This window comes from Eleginops maclovinus, chromosome 16, assembly GCF_036324505.1.
Source record: "Eleginops maclovinus isolate JMC-PN-2008 ecotype Puerto Natales chromosome 16, JC_Emac_rtc_rv5, whole genome shotgun sequence".
NCBI classification, from domain to species: domain Eukaryota; kingdom Metazoa; phylum Chordata; class Actinopteri; order Perciformes; family Eleginopidae; genus Eleginops; species Eleginops maclovinus.
This window is the reverse complement of record NC_086364.1, coordinates 10108325-10124617: the sequence shown is the minus strand read 5'-3', so window position 1 is coordinate 10124617 and position 16293 is coordinate 10108325. Positions and strand designations below refer to the sequence as shown.

Genomic DNA, 16293 nt, shown 5'->3' with positions numbered 1-16293 from the left:
CCCACAGCACCCAAGCAGTGGCTGGAAACGTAATCAAGTATTGTAATGGAGTTATCAGGACGAGCATAAAATGTGTTTTTCTCCCTGATCCACAGCTAACACACATACATAAACAAGCATGTTTGGTGGGAGTATCTTAAAGTGAGATGTTTTTGTAAATAAGTCATTTAATGCAGCTTGTGTATTGTGTCTGTCTTCGTCACATGCACTGGATCAAAAACTAAATATGTCTTCAATTCTAAAAATACAAAGCCCCCTGTGCTCAAATGTATATCAGCCATTGTTTTAATTTACACTTCAAAGCCATCCATAGGCCTAAAACAATGTATATCTTTCATCTTTCAATTGCAGCAACAACCATGTTAGATAGAGATTAAGTCATGCTTGCTAATCCTCACAAGCTGTGGTCTATGCAGGAGCAGCAATGGCTCTAAGGCTGCACAACGCCCCTTGATTTAAAAAAAAAAGGATAACTCTTGGTATGATTTCCTAGTCCTTACAGTCGTTGGGCTTCATATTGAGTGGAACTTAGGCTATCATGTCTTCCTGAAAGGATTCCCAGCTCAGCTTGCCTATTTGCCAGAGCTGAAACCCTGCCTGTTTCTATTAGTAGTAACAGTAGGCCTGCGTTGTTTGTAGCCATTGGATTCTAAGTCATTACAACCTTTGTTAGGAGACCCACCATAAGAGGTCACAGACAAAACAGCAAATTTCTTCCATTTCTAGCCTAAAAGTTAGACTACTGTGTGTGTGTGTGTGTGTGTGTGTGTGTGCGTGTGCAGGATACAGTTAGTGACACATGCACAGTTAAATAGTATGTGACTGTATTGACTAGCAATTGTACAGGGAACAGTTCCACATGTATGCTTATGTGTCTGTAAAGAATGTGCAATAAAAACAAAAACAAAACATATTATAGGCTACATATATCACAAGGTTGTCATAAAATATAAACTCAAAGTTACTCAGTTCAGCTTTTTATTTTACACAAAACAACAAAGGTTATAACGAAAAGTGTTTGAAAATGTAAGATTCAACTGTTAGTTGAGCGTGTCAATTCAGAACTAGAGCTTGCTAAAATGTCAACTAAAGGAAAGCTTCAGGATTGCTTTGCAAGATCTGGGGACCGTCTACTTCCTGAAACTAAACTAGTTAATCGAGGGTACCAGTTCACGGATTAAAAGGAAAACGCTTGTATTTTCTTTTCAGCCTGGAGTATATATTAATCTGACAGACTGGCATAATGCAAATGTTGAAATCAATCGTAATCCTGTAGTAAGGAACCCTCACGGGATACATTACGTTCCAGTAATTACGCTGACCCAGGATAAGCACATTGGCCTAGTTAGCATATAGTTAACGTTAGCTATTTTTATAGCCTGTTGTATTGGTATTTATACACTTTCTTGCGAGCTCGTTAAAGCTTTATCGCAACATGGATGGAAGGAAACATTGCTTTAAAGTTGTCGATCCATTGTGGCTTCTTATTTAGCATTAGCAAGCCTGGCTTTATCTAAATTATGGCGTTTGGGTTAACGTTCTACAGGCCCTGGCTAGAAATAACTTCCGTTGGAATATCGTCGAGCTCCAATAATACCGTTTATTTTTTGTTCTAGCGTTAGTGCGTATGGCTTCACACTTTATGAATTAATGCAGTGTTCAGTTTGGGAACGAAACAACGCAGCTATCATTTGCTAACTAACGTTAACATTCAGCTAACGTTAGCTAGCTAGCTTATCCTTAGCTGTTAACACGACACACAAGTGTAAAACTAACACTGCATATCAGAACATGGGTTGCGCAGAAAAACCCAAAACTGATCTACACAACTCCGTCCACTGGTACCAAGATTATTCAGCAAGAGTTAGATCGCCTGACCCACCCTTTAACAACGAGGGTCTCGGAGATATACTCGGAGCGGAAGCTTGACAATAAATGTCGTTTGTTTACGCTGATTCCAGAGTTCACCGAGACCCTGCCCCACAGCGTATCACTCCGCACAAAACACATACTATTCATACTGAATCATATAATGCTCCTATTGTCATCAAAACGACGCGTTTCGATACATTTAAACATGAGAAATAATTGCATTTTCAACACAAGTTGTTTTTACTTCTTTCCTTGTGTGAACATTTAACACGGACTAGTTTCCCATAGCAGGATTCTTCATTTAGCTTTAAATGCAGGAGGGTTTTTATTTCCTTTCTAATTCGGCGTTGAACTGTGTAGACAGAAAATAAACATAATAAATATCTAGTTCCCTCCGACATATTCTAATAGGACCAACATATTTAAAAATGAAATTTGAACTTGTTTAAATTGCCTTATATATCATTACTTAGTATTCTGACCCCCTTAATGTACAGATAGTACTGTCCTTAAAATGTCCAGGACTGCTTTCTTGGTGTGGAATACGTGCTTATGATTGACCGATGGATTGTCGAATCAAAAAATACTTAAAGCTTAGCAACAGCAAAGTAACCCTCTTATCCAATCAACAAAGAGAAGGGTGGGCTTTACCGTGCTCAAGAATCTACCGTATGATTGGTTAAAAACCTCGTCAGTTATGCTATACTTGTGGAATATGTAGTTTGGTATGGATGCCACCAACAGTGCTATATTGAATTCAAAACAACATATCCCACAATCCAACGCGCGATACAAACAGCTGCATGCGCACGGCAAGAGGCGGAGCTGCTATAAAACCAGGAGCTCCCTCTTCTTGAGCAGCACACTGGACACTGTTGTGACGGTGAAACGTCGTCTCCCGGTGAACGATCTCCCTGACAGCATTGAAACAGTTAATGGTAGTTAGCGACAGTTGCTCTGACAAACCCTCGGAGGAGTACCAAGTGTTTACTGTTGAACAGTTTCCTTTAATCTTGCGAGTTTGTTTTGAAACGTCAAAACGTAAACTTTCTTTAATGATTTTTGGGTAATTCTGGAATACATACCTTTTTGTTTAAATTTAGTTTAACGTCTTTTAACGAACTTTGAAAACCATTTTTGAGGGACAGGACATGATCTAAAATGTGCTAGAGTGGAGCCATCGTAGCCAAACATCAGGATGACAGATCCAGCGGAGCAGACCCGTCACCTGAAAACTTTAGGCAGCCCATCAGGAGGGAGCAGCGGAGACGCTTTGGAGCATCTCCCAGCCAGAAGCCGTGGTGAACCAGAGAACGGCAACAGGGGGCGACAGAGAGACCAAAAGCAGCGGCAGCGGGCGGAGAAGTGTGGGGATATCAACACAGACAAGTTGTGGCAAATGAAAGGCGTACAGAGGGAGGTGTGCCCTGCCTCAGCAGCCGGAAACGAGCTCTCAAAGTGCCCGATTGCAGCCCAGTCTCATCAGAGACCCGATGTTCATGCAGCAGGTGACGGTAATCACATTGTGCAGGGGAAAAACGGCGAAGATAGCCCACTGGGAGAGACTTTAAACCAGGTGCAAGATGATAGTCATATCGACTCCGACACTGGCTTGGATGCGCGTCTGGGCAAGAAGAGGCACAGGCGCAGGACCTCCAGGAAGAAGCGCAACTGGAAGCCGTATTACAAACTCAACTGGGACGAAAGGAAAGTCCTGGAGGAGAAGGAGACAGCCAGGGCTTCCCGGTTGAGAGAGGAGATGTTCGCCAAAGGGCTCCCAGTTGCCCCTTATAACACCACCCAGTTCCTGATGGACGAGCATGACCGAGAGGAGCCCGACCTCAACACCGAGACCGGGGTCAGGCGGGCCTCAGGGATCGGGACCCGCATGGAGGACACGGGCAGTGAGGAGGACTTATTTGACAACGAGGAGGAGGACGATGACGACGGCAGCGGGGGAGGCAGCGACGGCATCGGAAGACCTGGGAACGCAGGTGGAGAGTTTCTCCAGAGAGACTTTTCTGAGACCTATGAGATGTACCACGTCGAGAGCCTGCAGAATATGACCAAGCAGGAGCTGGTCCAGGAGTACCTGGAGCTGGAGAAGTGCATGTCCCGGCTGGAGGAGGAGAACAACCGGCTGAGGCGCGCAGTGGAGCCCGCGGTTCCGGCCGTGGAGAGCTCTCTGGTCAGGCTCGAAGAGCTAGAGAAAGAACTGGAGAGACTAAGGGCCCAAAACACGGAGCTCCTTCTGCAGAGCCAGCCCAGCTATGATAGGGGCCAAGTTGCTACAAAGTAAAGGACACAATTGAAGTGGGGAACCCCCCCCCCCCCCTCCCCTCCTGAAAAAGGTAAAAAATGGGACTGCTGCATTTTTGTTAAATTTGTCAGTTTTCTGTAATCAGTTTGTCATTAAGAAGACGTGTCCTTGCATTGCAATGCAATACTTTATTTTCTGTTTGGTCCTGTTCAAATTTTGTTTACCAAGAATAAATGTAAATATTTCAAAATAAGATTCTTTTTATAAAGGGAATGTATCTGATATTTTGTTTCCTGGGTCAACTCCGTATCTGTCCATTGACATAAACTGTTCCGTTTCTGAAGTAAAAAAAAAACATCCTTTGTTGCATTCTCCTCGTGAATACCAAATTACAGCTTATTGGGTTAGCTCACCGATAATGTTTTGCAAAAGTAAATTCCGGAGTTAATATTTTTCTTTTTAGTGGTGTGTTAACATAAGTTCAAATAAAAATGTGAAATGTCTGTTGTTGTGTTGTAAAGGCTGCTCTAACACAGGAAGTGGTTCAAAGCTGCAGTGTGCAACTTGCCTTTTTGTCAGCAAAACAAATAATCATAAAGCTTTCCTTAAAGGAACCAGAAATGTGCCAGACAGGCATCAGTGGGCCCTGAAGAGAATAATGCATGGACTGTAGCAGAAGGGGAAGGGGGGATGGGATATGATGGAGATGCTCTTTATGAAGGTTAACCCACTCCAGTGAGGATGTTCTGCAAGATGAAATGCTTAAATGGGTTTGTTTGACTCGTTGCAACACAAGAGAAATGTAAAAGCCAAATATGTTTATTTTAGCTTCATATTTAATTATCAAGTGTCGATAGATGCCTAGTATCACATATAATTTGAACAGATTGCATACATGTTAACCAATGAATAAATTAAAATACAAAGCCCCAGTAGTTAGAATGAAGTTCCCTTCATGTGCAGAGGGAATCTGTGCCATTTGGCCTTGAGAGACTCTTTTTAACTGCAGCCTCCAGAGGGCGTCATTCAGCTGCTATTTTAAGTTGCTGCTGCTGCTGCTAAACATGAGCCTCACCTCCATGGGCTAGTATTGCAAAATCCTAAAAAAAGTTTTAAAACAAATCGACATGTGAACACTTCTTTAAACATAATTCTGTTTATTTACATCATATAACTTTGCTTTAAAGCACACAGCCATGAGGGAAATGGTTTCAGGCGGACAACCTTGTTAAGTCCAGTCATTTTCATATTAGTTATACTCAAAAAGCAATTCCAAATGTACACAATACAATATGTTACATATTAAGATAGTATGTACAAAAAAGATTTTTAAAATACAACAATGAGACATTAGATAAAAATCACATTTCAGACAACACACTCTGACTTGTTGAGTTTTCTTGGGCTGTTGGTTTATCTATAAGAAATGTTTAGTTTTAGGGTAGGGCTTGTAAAGTGTACCATATTCACACACTGTGGATCAACTAGGCAGAGAGAGAGAGGACCTCGGTCTTTAAGAAAAGCAGCAGAGTACTATGCATCTTTGCACTTTGCAGCAGTGGTGATAGCTGTTAATGTGTTAAAGGCAAAGAGAGTGCATAGACATGTCCTTGGCTTGAAGTGTGCTTTTTAATTATGTTACATTTTTAAACAACAGCCTCACAAGTAGACCCCTTTTTTTTTTTTAAATGTACACATCTTTGGGTCAGTGCCTTAGTTATACCATCAACCACAGGAGAGGAGGGCGGAGACCCAGAAACGACAAAGGAAATGGGAAGATAAGAACAGACCATGGCACTGCAGAACAAAACCACATTCCACAAATCAGGCACTTTGTAGAAAAAATCTTGAGGTAAGACAAGACTATAACTCATCATTTATTATTATTTCTCACTGTGTTATTTGGTCAGATGAAAGAAACTTGGAAGTTGTGCCTCCCATTAGTTTTTTTGTGATGAGAAATCGAGACGACAGATGAAAACAATAGATTCATTCTGTACTCCTTTTCCTCAAATGTACCGTTTCCCCAGTCACAGAGGATTTATTAGAGCCTGAGCTTAAGGAAAACTCCTCCTCATGTAACCCCAAGGTAATTAACCTGCAGACAGATGAACCATCGGAGGGGATGTGGTGAGAAACACAAAGATCACCATTAACAGAGGTAACACAGCCCGCAGCTTCTCTTTAACAAGAAGGAACGTACTTTGTCTTGAGCTCAGCAAATATGAACAGATCTGTGGAGGCAATGCTCAGATATCCCAGACATACAAAACAGAACAAATGAGGTCAGCCATCAAAGCGCAGCTGCCTGCAAACTGCCCGATAAATTGTAATAATAACCAGATTTGTATTTGCTACATGTAGATAGTTTGTGTACATGTTGATGCAACATTGTTGGAAGTATAGTCACCAGAGAACCTTATTTATAAGACTTGTCTGATGATATAAAGGTTTGCTGCACAGTGCTGAGAATCAGAGAAAGGCCATCTTTGAGGAAATAAGGAACAGGTTTATCTTGATTCCTGTGAACAGATACACCCAAGAGGTGAAATCACAATAAACATACTTTTTAAAACTTTAATACAAAATATATATAATATATATATTGAATATAAAAAAAGAATATATTAAGGGAAACATTTCAAGTAACATCTTGAAAGAAATGACTGTGCACTTTTAAGCACATTTGTAAACCATAAAAAAAGGAACTAAAAAAAGTAAAAACAAATATGATAACATAATATTTATATTTACAAGGTTAACTTAACAAGGCTTTATACAAATGTTACAAAATTGTTCAACACAAACACCTGCACGCTCAGATATGATCACAAACATTGTTGAGCAAACACATTAACATTATTAACAAGCATGTGTGTCCTACTGTGTCTATTGTTTGGAATATAAATGAAAGTCCTACAGTGTCCGTGGTCTGAGGAGAGACAAAATACAAAAACTAATATAAAAACCCTTTGACATCCCTCTTGAAATGCTTTTTAAACAACTAATAACCTTGTTTTGCAATTATAAGTGAGGCTGACTGTCTCTTGGCTCACAAGTAGGTTCAGAGAAGATTTTGTAACGGTTACTGTTAAACCCTACTTTGACCAGAAGCACCATTCTCTCAAGAACCAGTGGTTCGTTGCATTTTCAGCATCCTCTTGGATTTAATGAATGCATTTCTGTGAGCAGTATGCTAGAGAAGAGGGGAAGGATGACCACTCATTACCAGTATTTAAATTCTTGGCTGTAACAGTGATAAAGTGGGGTCTGTTTGTGTCCATTTCATTTCTCTAAAAGCACACACATGGAAAGAAAAGCTTTGGCAACACTGGAATGCCCCTTGCCATGCAAATGGAGCTTATGGAAAATAAAAATGTGGGCTGCTCTTCATTGGTACACTGTGTTGCACCTGGCAACTAACCACGACCCTGTTTACGCTGCTGCCGGCCTACTGACCTGCAGGGAGTCAGCGGCTCGGCCTCGAGGGGCTCACAGGTACTGGTGGAATCTGGAGGTGGGTGCTTGACGTGTAGCCGGTTCTTGATCAAGCCCCTCTGCATCCTGAGGCAGCGCCGGTGATTTCACCTGGTTTTGAGTTATAGGGGACAGTGGGAAGTCGCTGACAGTCAGCGGGGGTCTCTTCTCAGAGATCTCTGTTGGGGAGGCCACCACCGTGTGTCTGCGCCATGCCCGCCTCTTCCTCCTCGTTTCTGGTGAAAGTGGCTTTCGCAGTCCCACGCTGCGCAGGTCATCGGCGGAGCCCAGTAGGCGGGCGCGAACCTGATCTGCTAGAGATCTGCCACCGGGGCCGGTCGGGGTGAAGGAGGAGGCCTCGCTGGGGGGAAGGGAGGGTTTGAGCCGGGCTGGGTGCAGGCTCTCCTGACTGCTGCCAGAGGAAGGGTTAGTTCTGGAGGTCTCCCTTCTCGCTCTGGGTGTACCATCTGACCCAGAACCAGCAGTGTCGCCCTCAGCCACGGCGCCCTGCAGCTCCAGCAGGTCCAAGGAGCGGGCCTTCCCCTTCTCCGACTTCAGCCTCTTCCTGGCCAGAGTGTCGCACTGGATCAGCTTGTGGGAGTTGAAGGAAGGTCGCGAGTGCAGTCTGTGAGTGGTGGAGGAGGAGGAGAAGGAGGAGGACGAGGGTGTGGTGGACCGCGCCCCACCATCACTCCTGTCTGCAGAGTCCGGCGTGTGTGTGAGTGCTGTGGGCGGGGCGAGCAGGTTTGTGGGTGAGAGGACGGGGGCCTTGTAGTGTGTGTAGAGGAAGCTGCGTGGGGCTGCCTGCGTGTTCACGGGTGATGTTGGATGTTTTTCCGGTCTCTCCTGGGTGAGGGAACGTGAGGCAAAGCCGCTCTCGTTGTCCGTCTCGCTCACCAGCTCGCTGTGCTCGTCATCGGCATCATCCCCCCTCCCCTCTGACCCAAGGCTCCGCCCTAAAGTGGAGAGGGTGGAGTAACCGGACACAATAGAACGAGCATCTTCTGGCGCTCTCCATGGTGGCCCCTTCACCTCCGCCCGCACCTCCTCCTCGTGCAGCAATGTGGCTGCCTGCCTTCCTCCTGCCTCCTCCTCCTCCTCTTTACTGCACGTCCGACTGGGATTATCCGCCACCACCTGCTCTTCTACCACCTCTTTCACTCCGCTTTCTACAACTTCCTCATCTTCCTCTTCTTCATCTTCTTCCTCTTCATCATCGTCTTCCTCACCCTCTGCTCGAGGCGCAGTGTCTCCTTCGGGCAAGCCTGCCCCCTCTTCCCCCCCTGCCACTAAATGTCCGGCTTTGATTGGCTCGTGCTCTGAGTCGTCGTCAGTGCTGCTGCCCACACGGCGGGCGTTATGACGTTTCCTCCGTTTGCGGCCCGTAACAGCTGACATGATGGACAGAGTCAGGAAGTCCTTGGGTGTGATGTCTTTCTTTGACCCCCACGACCCCTGCAACAACAAAAAAAGGGAACTGTTACACGTTGATACATGACACTATATATTTTTTTCAGTACTGGTATATCCTTAACTACTATGGAATCATAAGAAAAATCTGTAAACGAATAATAAAAAAAAAAGTGTATACATATTATCAGTTATTATATGTATTTCAACATACAAAAAAATACATATTTTCATGTAGGTTTGATTTTAGCTGGAACTCACTTTTCAAGATAACACAATTTTAAAGACATTACCTTTGATTTAGCTGAGTCACTGTTGGTTGAGTCTGGGGAGAAAATAAAAATAGGTCAGGACCGTTGAAGTTTACCAAAGGCAAAATCATGGAGGAGGGCACAGAGGCAGGTGGTGTAAAGAATAAATCCAACACGAATCAAAGGGAACTGCTACTGCATGATTTAACCGTTGATGTAACAGCGGGTGTTTTCCATCAGCTGTTAATATGAGAGCACCTGCTGTGACATCAGAACATGCTTGAAAGTCTCAGCAGTTTTCCTGATTGCAAAAAATATTAATTAGAAGATAAATTCCTCTGTTAATGTGTCCTCTGTGCCCTCCGATCATGACTGACACAAAGACACACATGTACACGTGTGAAGGAGAAACAATGATTGGGGAAGCGGGGTTTGGTGTTGGAGGCATTAGGAAACCACAGCACACACCGATGACAACACCGAAATCACACTGATGACAATCAATCAGTGAAAGAAGGCAAAGATTTGGAGGCAGAAATCATTTTGTAGCACATTCACTCACAGACACACCAACACAGGATAAAAGCTGTTTTCTTTCACAGTGCATGATTACAAGTATTTGGAGTTTAAGAGGCTCTAGATTGGGTCCTCATGTACTAACATCGCAGTTGACACACACTTATCTTTATTTTGCACCCTCTGGTATTTTGATTTTACACTAGCCTATATTGTGATTTGGATACAATTCTGATAAACTGTTTAGCTTTACTCTGAATCACTGAGGTGTTTACCCCTTGAATACTATTTTTTTTTTTCTTTTGATCTGATCCCTGTTTGTCGGTATGAGAATTACATCTGTTAACCTCATAGATTACCCTCAAATGTAATATTATATATTGTTGCTGCTTTTGGGTTTTATTGCATACAAACCACTTTGTAAACATGTTTTTTTTATAAAGTGTCATACCAAAAATGTCAAATTCAAATAGATATTGGCACATTTTTGCTCAGGATCTTGGGCTATTTAAAAAGAATTCACTTGTTCTTTGCAGACATGTTTGAGTTAGTCATATGTTCATTCGAAACTAAAGCCTTTATTGGAAATTCACAAAACATGAAGGAAGTGGGTAAGGAATGCCTACCGATTACTATAAATAAATCAGATTAAAAGAAATGTATCTGTGATGTCATCCAGGCAATGAATTGGCGCCACCTAGAGTCAGATTGTGTTAGGAGCCTGATGATCGGACTGAATGGTGGTGGAGTGCAGTGCTTGACTACAATATCAATAGTGAGGGGGTAGTCTCTCAGTAACAGACCAGTTTACACTCCAGTGTCAGATACAGCAGCTTTAACAGATGGAGAGCATCCAGTCAGCCGTTAATTCATTAGTCAGACTGAAGTGGCGTGTTCTTACAGAGACGTCAGTCTGACACAGAGAGGTGGTGCTGACTTTAAGGAGGGTAACGGAGACCATGGAGACACAAACCATCACCAACACTAACAGTCTCTCTCACCTACACAAACACACAATGTTTGACTTTCACAATATGATGCATGGATTGATTGCACACACACACACACACACACACACACACACACACACACACACACACACACACACACACACACACACACACACACACACACACACACACACACACACACACACACACACACACACACACACACACACACACACACACACACACACACACACACACACACACACACACACAGAGCCAGGGGAGTTCCCATCCTACCGCAGTGGCTGCTCCACAGGCTCAGCTAAGAGAAGGAAATGCAGAAACGTACAGAGAAAGTGAAAGTTGAGCAATGTGTAAGAAAAAAGAGGTCAGCAGAGAGAAGAGAGAGTAGGCACACTATTAAACACAGAAACACTACGAGTGCTAACAGGTCTAGACTTCTGTTGCGCATGCTGCGTTCAAGTTTTGTCCAAAAGAAGGGAATTCTGGCTTTAAACTTCCAAGCAGGCTCTAGAATTCTCACGTCAGGCCAACATGTCGTCAATAGAGATAACTAATCTCAACATGTTGTTTAAAGAGCTCTTATCTTCTTTGGTTTCAAAGATTATTGAGAATCAAGACTCACTTCAGGATAACGGTTAATAAGATCTGATTTGTTTAGTCTCAGTTCCCTGGAGCCGAAAGGTTGTAATAATGGCACACTACTGGGAAATTCCCTACTTGCAGCTAAATGAAAGCAGCAATAACTGATTATAACTACCCACAATGCTATTGGACGGTTTGTTGAAAGCTAGCCGTGATTGACTAAGAGCAGTTAGCAGCGTGCTCACCTGACGCCTCCCCGAGCAGACCCGTCCTGCCGATGTTAGACAGCAGGTGATCGATGTTGGGAGCGGGCTGCACGTCCTCCGTGTCCACTGGTGTCTGAAAAATAAATTACTTAATGTGAATTTCACAAGCAGATCACTTTTACAATATGCAGGAGAGGGAACTGAAAGATATGATTTGTGTACAGATACAGATGTTGATGTCATCAATATTTTGTATTCTCTCAACCCCAAATTCAAAACCACAATTTCAATTTAAAATCACTTTGGTTACATGTCACTTTGCAACTAATGTTAAATAAATATTTCATTTAACTGTAAATAGTTGAATTATAGTGGTGACCTATGTCAGCTATAACTACTCAGCACAGTAAATAAACTACAACAGTGATTTTATATCAGATTCAATAATTGTTTTTCTTTAAACATGAGGAAAAAATATGTTACTGTGGCAAGCTTTTCTTGTTTCAGGAACTTGTTAATGTCAACATCTTAAAACAAGAGTAAATAATGTGGTTTGCTGCAGTAGAATATGAGGAAAGTTAAGTTGTACGGTGGCAGAGAATAATATTTCATAACTTCAAATAGTTACGTGAGTTTTTTCTAACCAACTAAAAACTTTTCTCAGATAATTGACTGGCACTTAAAACACTGCACATTACCAACAGGTTTTCAGAGCAACTGTACATCCTCAACTGTGCATTAAGACCTTTAATCTGTAAACATAAAAAAACATTATGGGAAGCGTACCTTTTCATCCTCGTCTTGCTCCTCAGCGAAAAACCAGTTGCACTTCAAAAACGACATGGAGAAATAAATATTTAGCACAAAAATTATAATGAGTCGTTTGTTTGTTTGTGTGTGTGTGTGTGTGTGTGTGTGTGTGTGTGTGTGTGTGTGTGTGTGTGTGTGTGTGTGTGTGTGTGTGTGTGTGTGTTGTCATGTTCCAGGTCTCACATGTTGGATGAGCGTCTCTACTATCTTGTAGCGGTCGGGCATGTGTGTGACCATGTCTTTCATGTTATCCTCAGACGTCCGAACCAGAGTCGGCCCGAACACCAGAGCCAGGTTACGGGGCTCCATCTACACCAAGACAAAGTAAGTTAATACCAAGGACATCACAGGAATTCTTAAGGTTTTTCCTCAGAATAATACCCACCCCCAAAGTATTTTAGTGTTTAACCTACAATGGTCCAAAAACACCGTCATTACTTTCTTTCACACACCTTGTTTTTATCTGAACTGTCGGCTACAGTCTTCAGGTGAACCACCAGGAACTTCAGAGTGTCGTAATAGTAATCGGGGAGGTCTCTGATCTGCGAATGACAAACAAGAGGAATGACAATAGTGATTAACCTGTTCAACCTGCCAGACTTCCGCTATGAATACACGAACACACATCGGTAAAGAAGGTCAATTATCCTGTTCAAATTTGTTCATGAACACACACAAATACGTACCAGTTTATTCATGGTTTTTAGTCTCTCTGATGCACTTTCTATCCGATTTGCGTCGATGAAGTCATTGTACTTGTCTGTAAAGTTATTTGAAATATTAAAATACAAGTAATGGTTTGATATGAATGCCTGTGTGTTTCAGGTATGTGTTTGGATGGCTTGTTTAGACATGTTTGTCACTCACCGTTGGTGAAGAGCGGCTCTGGAAGTTTCCTGAAGAAGGATTTGAGTAAACTGCTGACAACATTGAGGTCTTGCCACTTCTGTTGACAGCAAAAGAAACAGAGAGATGGTCAACTATTTTAAGCGTCTGCATCTAATGCTTCAGTTTTGTTGATTCAAATAAATGAAAACTGTCACTATAGCAGTTTATTCCCCAGATATAATTTACTCTCTTAGGTGGCTTTTAGTAAAGGTGTATCTGTATTTCCTCACCTCTTCAGCGGGGTTGATTTCGACGCCCTTGTTGAGCTGATCCTGAAGCATGGACACCATGGCGTTGTTCCCGGGGACTCTATAGATTCCTGTGTACTCCAGACCCATCTCCTCCACCAGCCCACAGCAGATCTCCACAATCAATGGGATGAACTGGGATTGAAACAAACGGGTTTAAAACTTTCAGTAGAAAATCAGTGTTCTTACTTTCAGATATGAAGGATGATATTGAAACTAACCTTGTTATTTACACCTGGCTGACAATCCTCCAACCGCACACCAAAGGCTTTAGGGCCAGACTTCTTTGTCTTCTTCATGATGTTGATGCCCCACGGAGACTTCGGAGGGCCGCTCTCATCTAAAGACAGACCCAACAAAAACTTTAGCTATGTCACACGAGACCTACACATTTGGTTCTTTAAATAAAAAGCCTATGATACAAAAAAGACTTGCTGCTGGTTCTGGGTCAGTCTTATAGCTGCATAAATGTTGCTGAAAAGGAATAAGGGATGACCTCTGATTATAGGTAATACCTACATGCATAAAGATTGTTATATAAAATACATGATTTATATAATAAAAGTGAAGTCATTTCAAATAATACAATTAAAAGGAAAATAGGTTGCAATCCAAAAAGATATATTACATTTTTGATGGGATGTTTATTGATTATTATATATAAAAATCCTAAAAACACACCTTATCAATGCTGAAATTTGGTTGTAAGTCAGATGTTTGTTTCTTGTGTCCACATCTCTTAGCATATTTGTTATTAGTGGAATGGATTGACAATGTATACTTTTTATTTTAGACTTTAATATTACAAATTCCTTTTGAGCCTAAAATAGAATCACCCTGCGCTGTGCCTCTATAATCTACTTTACTGATATTTAACAGTTTTATTTTTGCAAAATGAGTTGTAAGAGCAAGCTGCCGGTATGTTTAATTTGTCTTTTCCTCACACTGACCTTTGCCCTCTGTTTTGGGGGAACGTGGCACACCGGCAGCGTTGTCCGCCTTGCCGAGCATGAAGGGGGTCTTGATGCGATGCATCCGTGGAGAGGAGTCAGGCTTGCTGCCTGTTGGACTGCAGAGGGAGACAGAGAGACGGGTTTCATTCCAGCTGTCAGGCATGACAAAAGATAAGGGCAGTGATAAAAGCAACTTCATTATGTTCAGTTTACAAATCTATTATTAGGAGACTTACCTCTGTTTCCTGTAATCATTCAGTTTTTTGTTGATGAGGGCCTGCCTGGAGAAGCCGAGCTCCTGCAACAAACAAACACACAAGCGTTAGAACTACACACAGCACAGGTTAAAGTCCGACAGGTGAAGGTGTTTCTTCTGACCTCGCTGTCCGTCTTGCTGTTCTCCCTGATGACCTTTATCCAGTCCAGCATGTCCTCCCGGTCCTCCGCCTGCAGTAGGTACTCACAGAAGTCCTGAGTGGTCAGCCGCAGGGCGTGCTTCCGTTTGGTCTCGCTGTACGCAATGTCCACCAGGCAGCCCCGGATGCTGATTGGCTGTTCGTCCTCTGCTGCACCTCCGATGGTGGCCCCGCGGAGCACCGCCTCCCTCTTGTCCTTGTAGAGGAACAGAGAATGGGAGCGGAGCACAGAAAAGACTCGCTTCCACGGACGCATGCCGCTGCCAACCTTCTGTGGAGGAAAGATGAAATGTGAGTGTTTGCTCACTTTGAATGCCTTATGTTGTTATCAGGCCTGGGGTGCCCACCTTGCCCTTCTCTGTGAGGATTTGTTTGAAGTGCAGCCATCCTTCTTGCCGTACGTCGCTGTAAATGATGTTTCCTAACTCTGAGGTGGAGTGGCGTTTAGATCGGACCTCCTCTGCTGTCCCAATGTTGTCCAGAGACTGAAACAAAAACAGGGACATTGTAGGGAAATTTTAATACCAGGAAAAAGCTATTATATATTACTTTCGAAGGATTAGATGTTAAAAATATGAATTAAAGATGAAGAACTCACCCCGTCAGTAAAGAAGCTCTTCACTCTCTTTGGTAGCCTCCTGTGAATCACAACAACACTTAATTAAACTAAGTATTAACTGACCACTTGTCTGCCTTTAAAGAAATATGAAATAGAAAGGCTTGCTTTAATCCAATAACAACCAGTTTGACAGTACTCACGAGAAGACTCGACCTTCCTCTCTGAACGTGTTGAGTCCTTCGTCACATGACTTGGAGCGCTCTGTGGTGATGGCTAAAACATAGGAGGAACGGCGACCGGATTTAATACTGCCTGCTCGATGAGAGGATGAATGAGCAGAGAGAAAGAGAAGGAGAAACAAAGAGAAAGAGACAGACAGAAAGACAGAATGTTGATGTAATGCCAATCACTGGAGGGGACGGTGTTGGATTAGGAGAGGGGATAGTGAGGAAGGAAGCAGGAGGGGATGGTGGTGGGGGTTGGAGTTTGATTGGCATGGTTAGGACGGATGTGGGGAGATGAGCTGGGCTTGTGGGTTACATTAAATGTAATTAGGCTCTGGTCACTTTTCTCCCCACTGGCATGCAAGTGAAGCCTCTGTCAACCCAGACAGACAAGCATTTGTTTCAAGAAACGTATCATTCAAGTCTAATTTTACCCAACAGCCATTTGAATTCTAAACCTTCAGCTTCATGCACAACCAAACAAACCTGAACAGACGGTACGTTTGTCTCTGAGTCCAACATGCAATCTACAAATAGAGCATGCACATACAGTATGTTACAGCACTGCTAAAAACCTCATCTTTCCAAAAAGTTTTGTCGGTTATTGAGCCTTAAAAAGTCTTGATTTGAAATGATATTATTACAAC

The 16293-nt window shown here is 42.7% G+C and overlaps 2 protein-coding genes across 13 annotated transcripts in view; one reads left to right on the top strand and one right to left on the bottom strand.

Moving 5' to 3' along the window:
* Positions 1-2745: 2745 nt before the first annotated feature.
* hexim1 (HEXIM P-TEFb complex subunit 1) lies at positions 2746-4635 on the top strand. Its single transcript, XM_063904604.1, has one exon. The coding sequence runs from the start codon at positions 3071-3073 to the stop codon at positions 4169-4171; it is 1101 nt and encodes a 366-aa protein (XP_063760674.1). The 5' UTR covers positions 2746-3070; the 3' UTR covers positions 4172-4635.
* Positions 4636-5269: 634 nt separating this feature from the next.
* Positions 5270-16293, bottom strand: part of arhgap23a (Rho GTPase activating protein 23a) — a 49001-nt gene continuing 37977 nt past the window's right edge. For 7 of the 12 annotated variants that reach the window (XM_063904598.1, XM_063904599.1, XM_063904591.1 and 4 more), the window contains 16 exons: positions 15623-15734; positions 15462-15501; positions 15211-15348; positions 14826-15134; positions 14684-14745; positions 14445-14599; positions 13716-13834; positions 13477-13629; positions 13226-13304; positions 13045-13118; positions 12811-12900; positions 12542-12667; positions 12335-12376; positions 11588-11681; positions 9313-9344; positions 5270-9064 (listed from right to left, as the gene is read on the bottom strand). In XM_063904598.1, the coding sequence (XP_063760668.1) occupies positions 7625-9064; positions 9313-9344; positions 11588-11681; positions 12335-12376; positions 12542-12667; positions 12811-12900; positions 13045-13118; positions 13226-13304; positions 13477-13629; positions 13716-13834; positions 14445-14599; positions 14684-14745; positions 14826-15134; positions 15211-15348; positions 15462-15501; positions 15623-15734 (3065 nt within the window). In that variant the 3' untranslated portion in view covers positions 5270-7624. The remainder of the gene's footprint in view (positions 9065-9312; positions 9345-11587; positions 11682-12334; positions 12377-12541; positions 12668-12810; positions 12901-13044; positions 13119-13225; positions 13305-13476; positions 13630-13715; positions 13835-14444; positions 14600-14683; positions 14746-14825; positions 15135-15210; positions 15349-15461; positions 15502-15622; positions 15735-16293) is intronic. The other 5 variants (XM_063904594.1, XM_063904600.1, XM_063904596.1 and 2 more) reach the window with 2 other exon arrangements.

What these genes read in the sequence shown, in the direction of transcription:
- hexim1 (XM_063904604.1), top strand. Translation starts at nt 3,071, where the DNA reads ATGACAGATCCAGCGGAGCAGACCCGTCACCTGAAAACTTTAGGCAGC.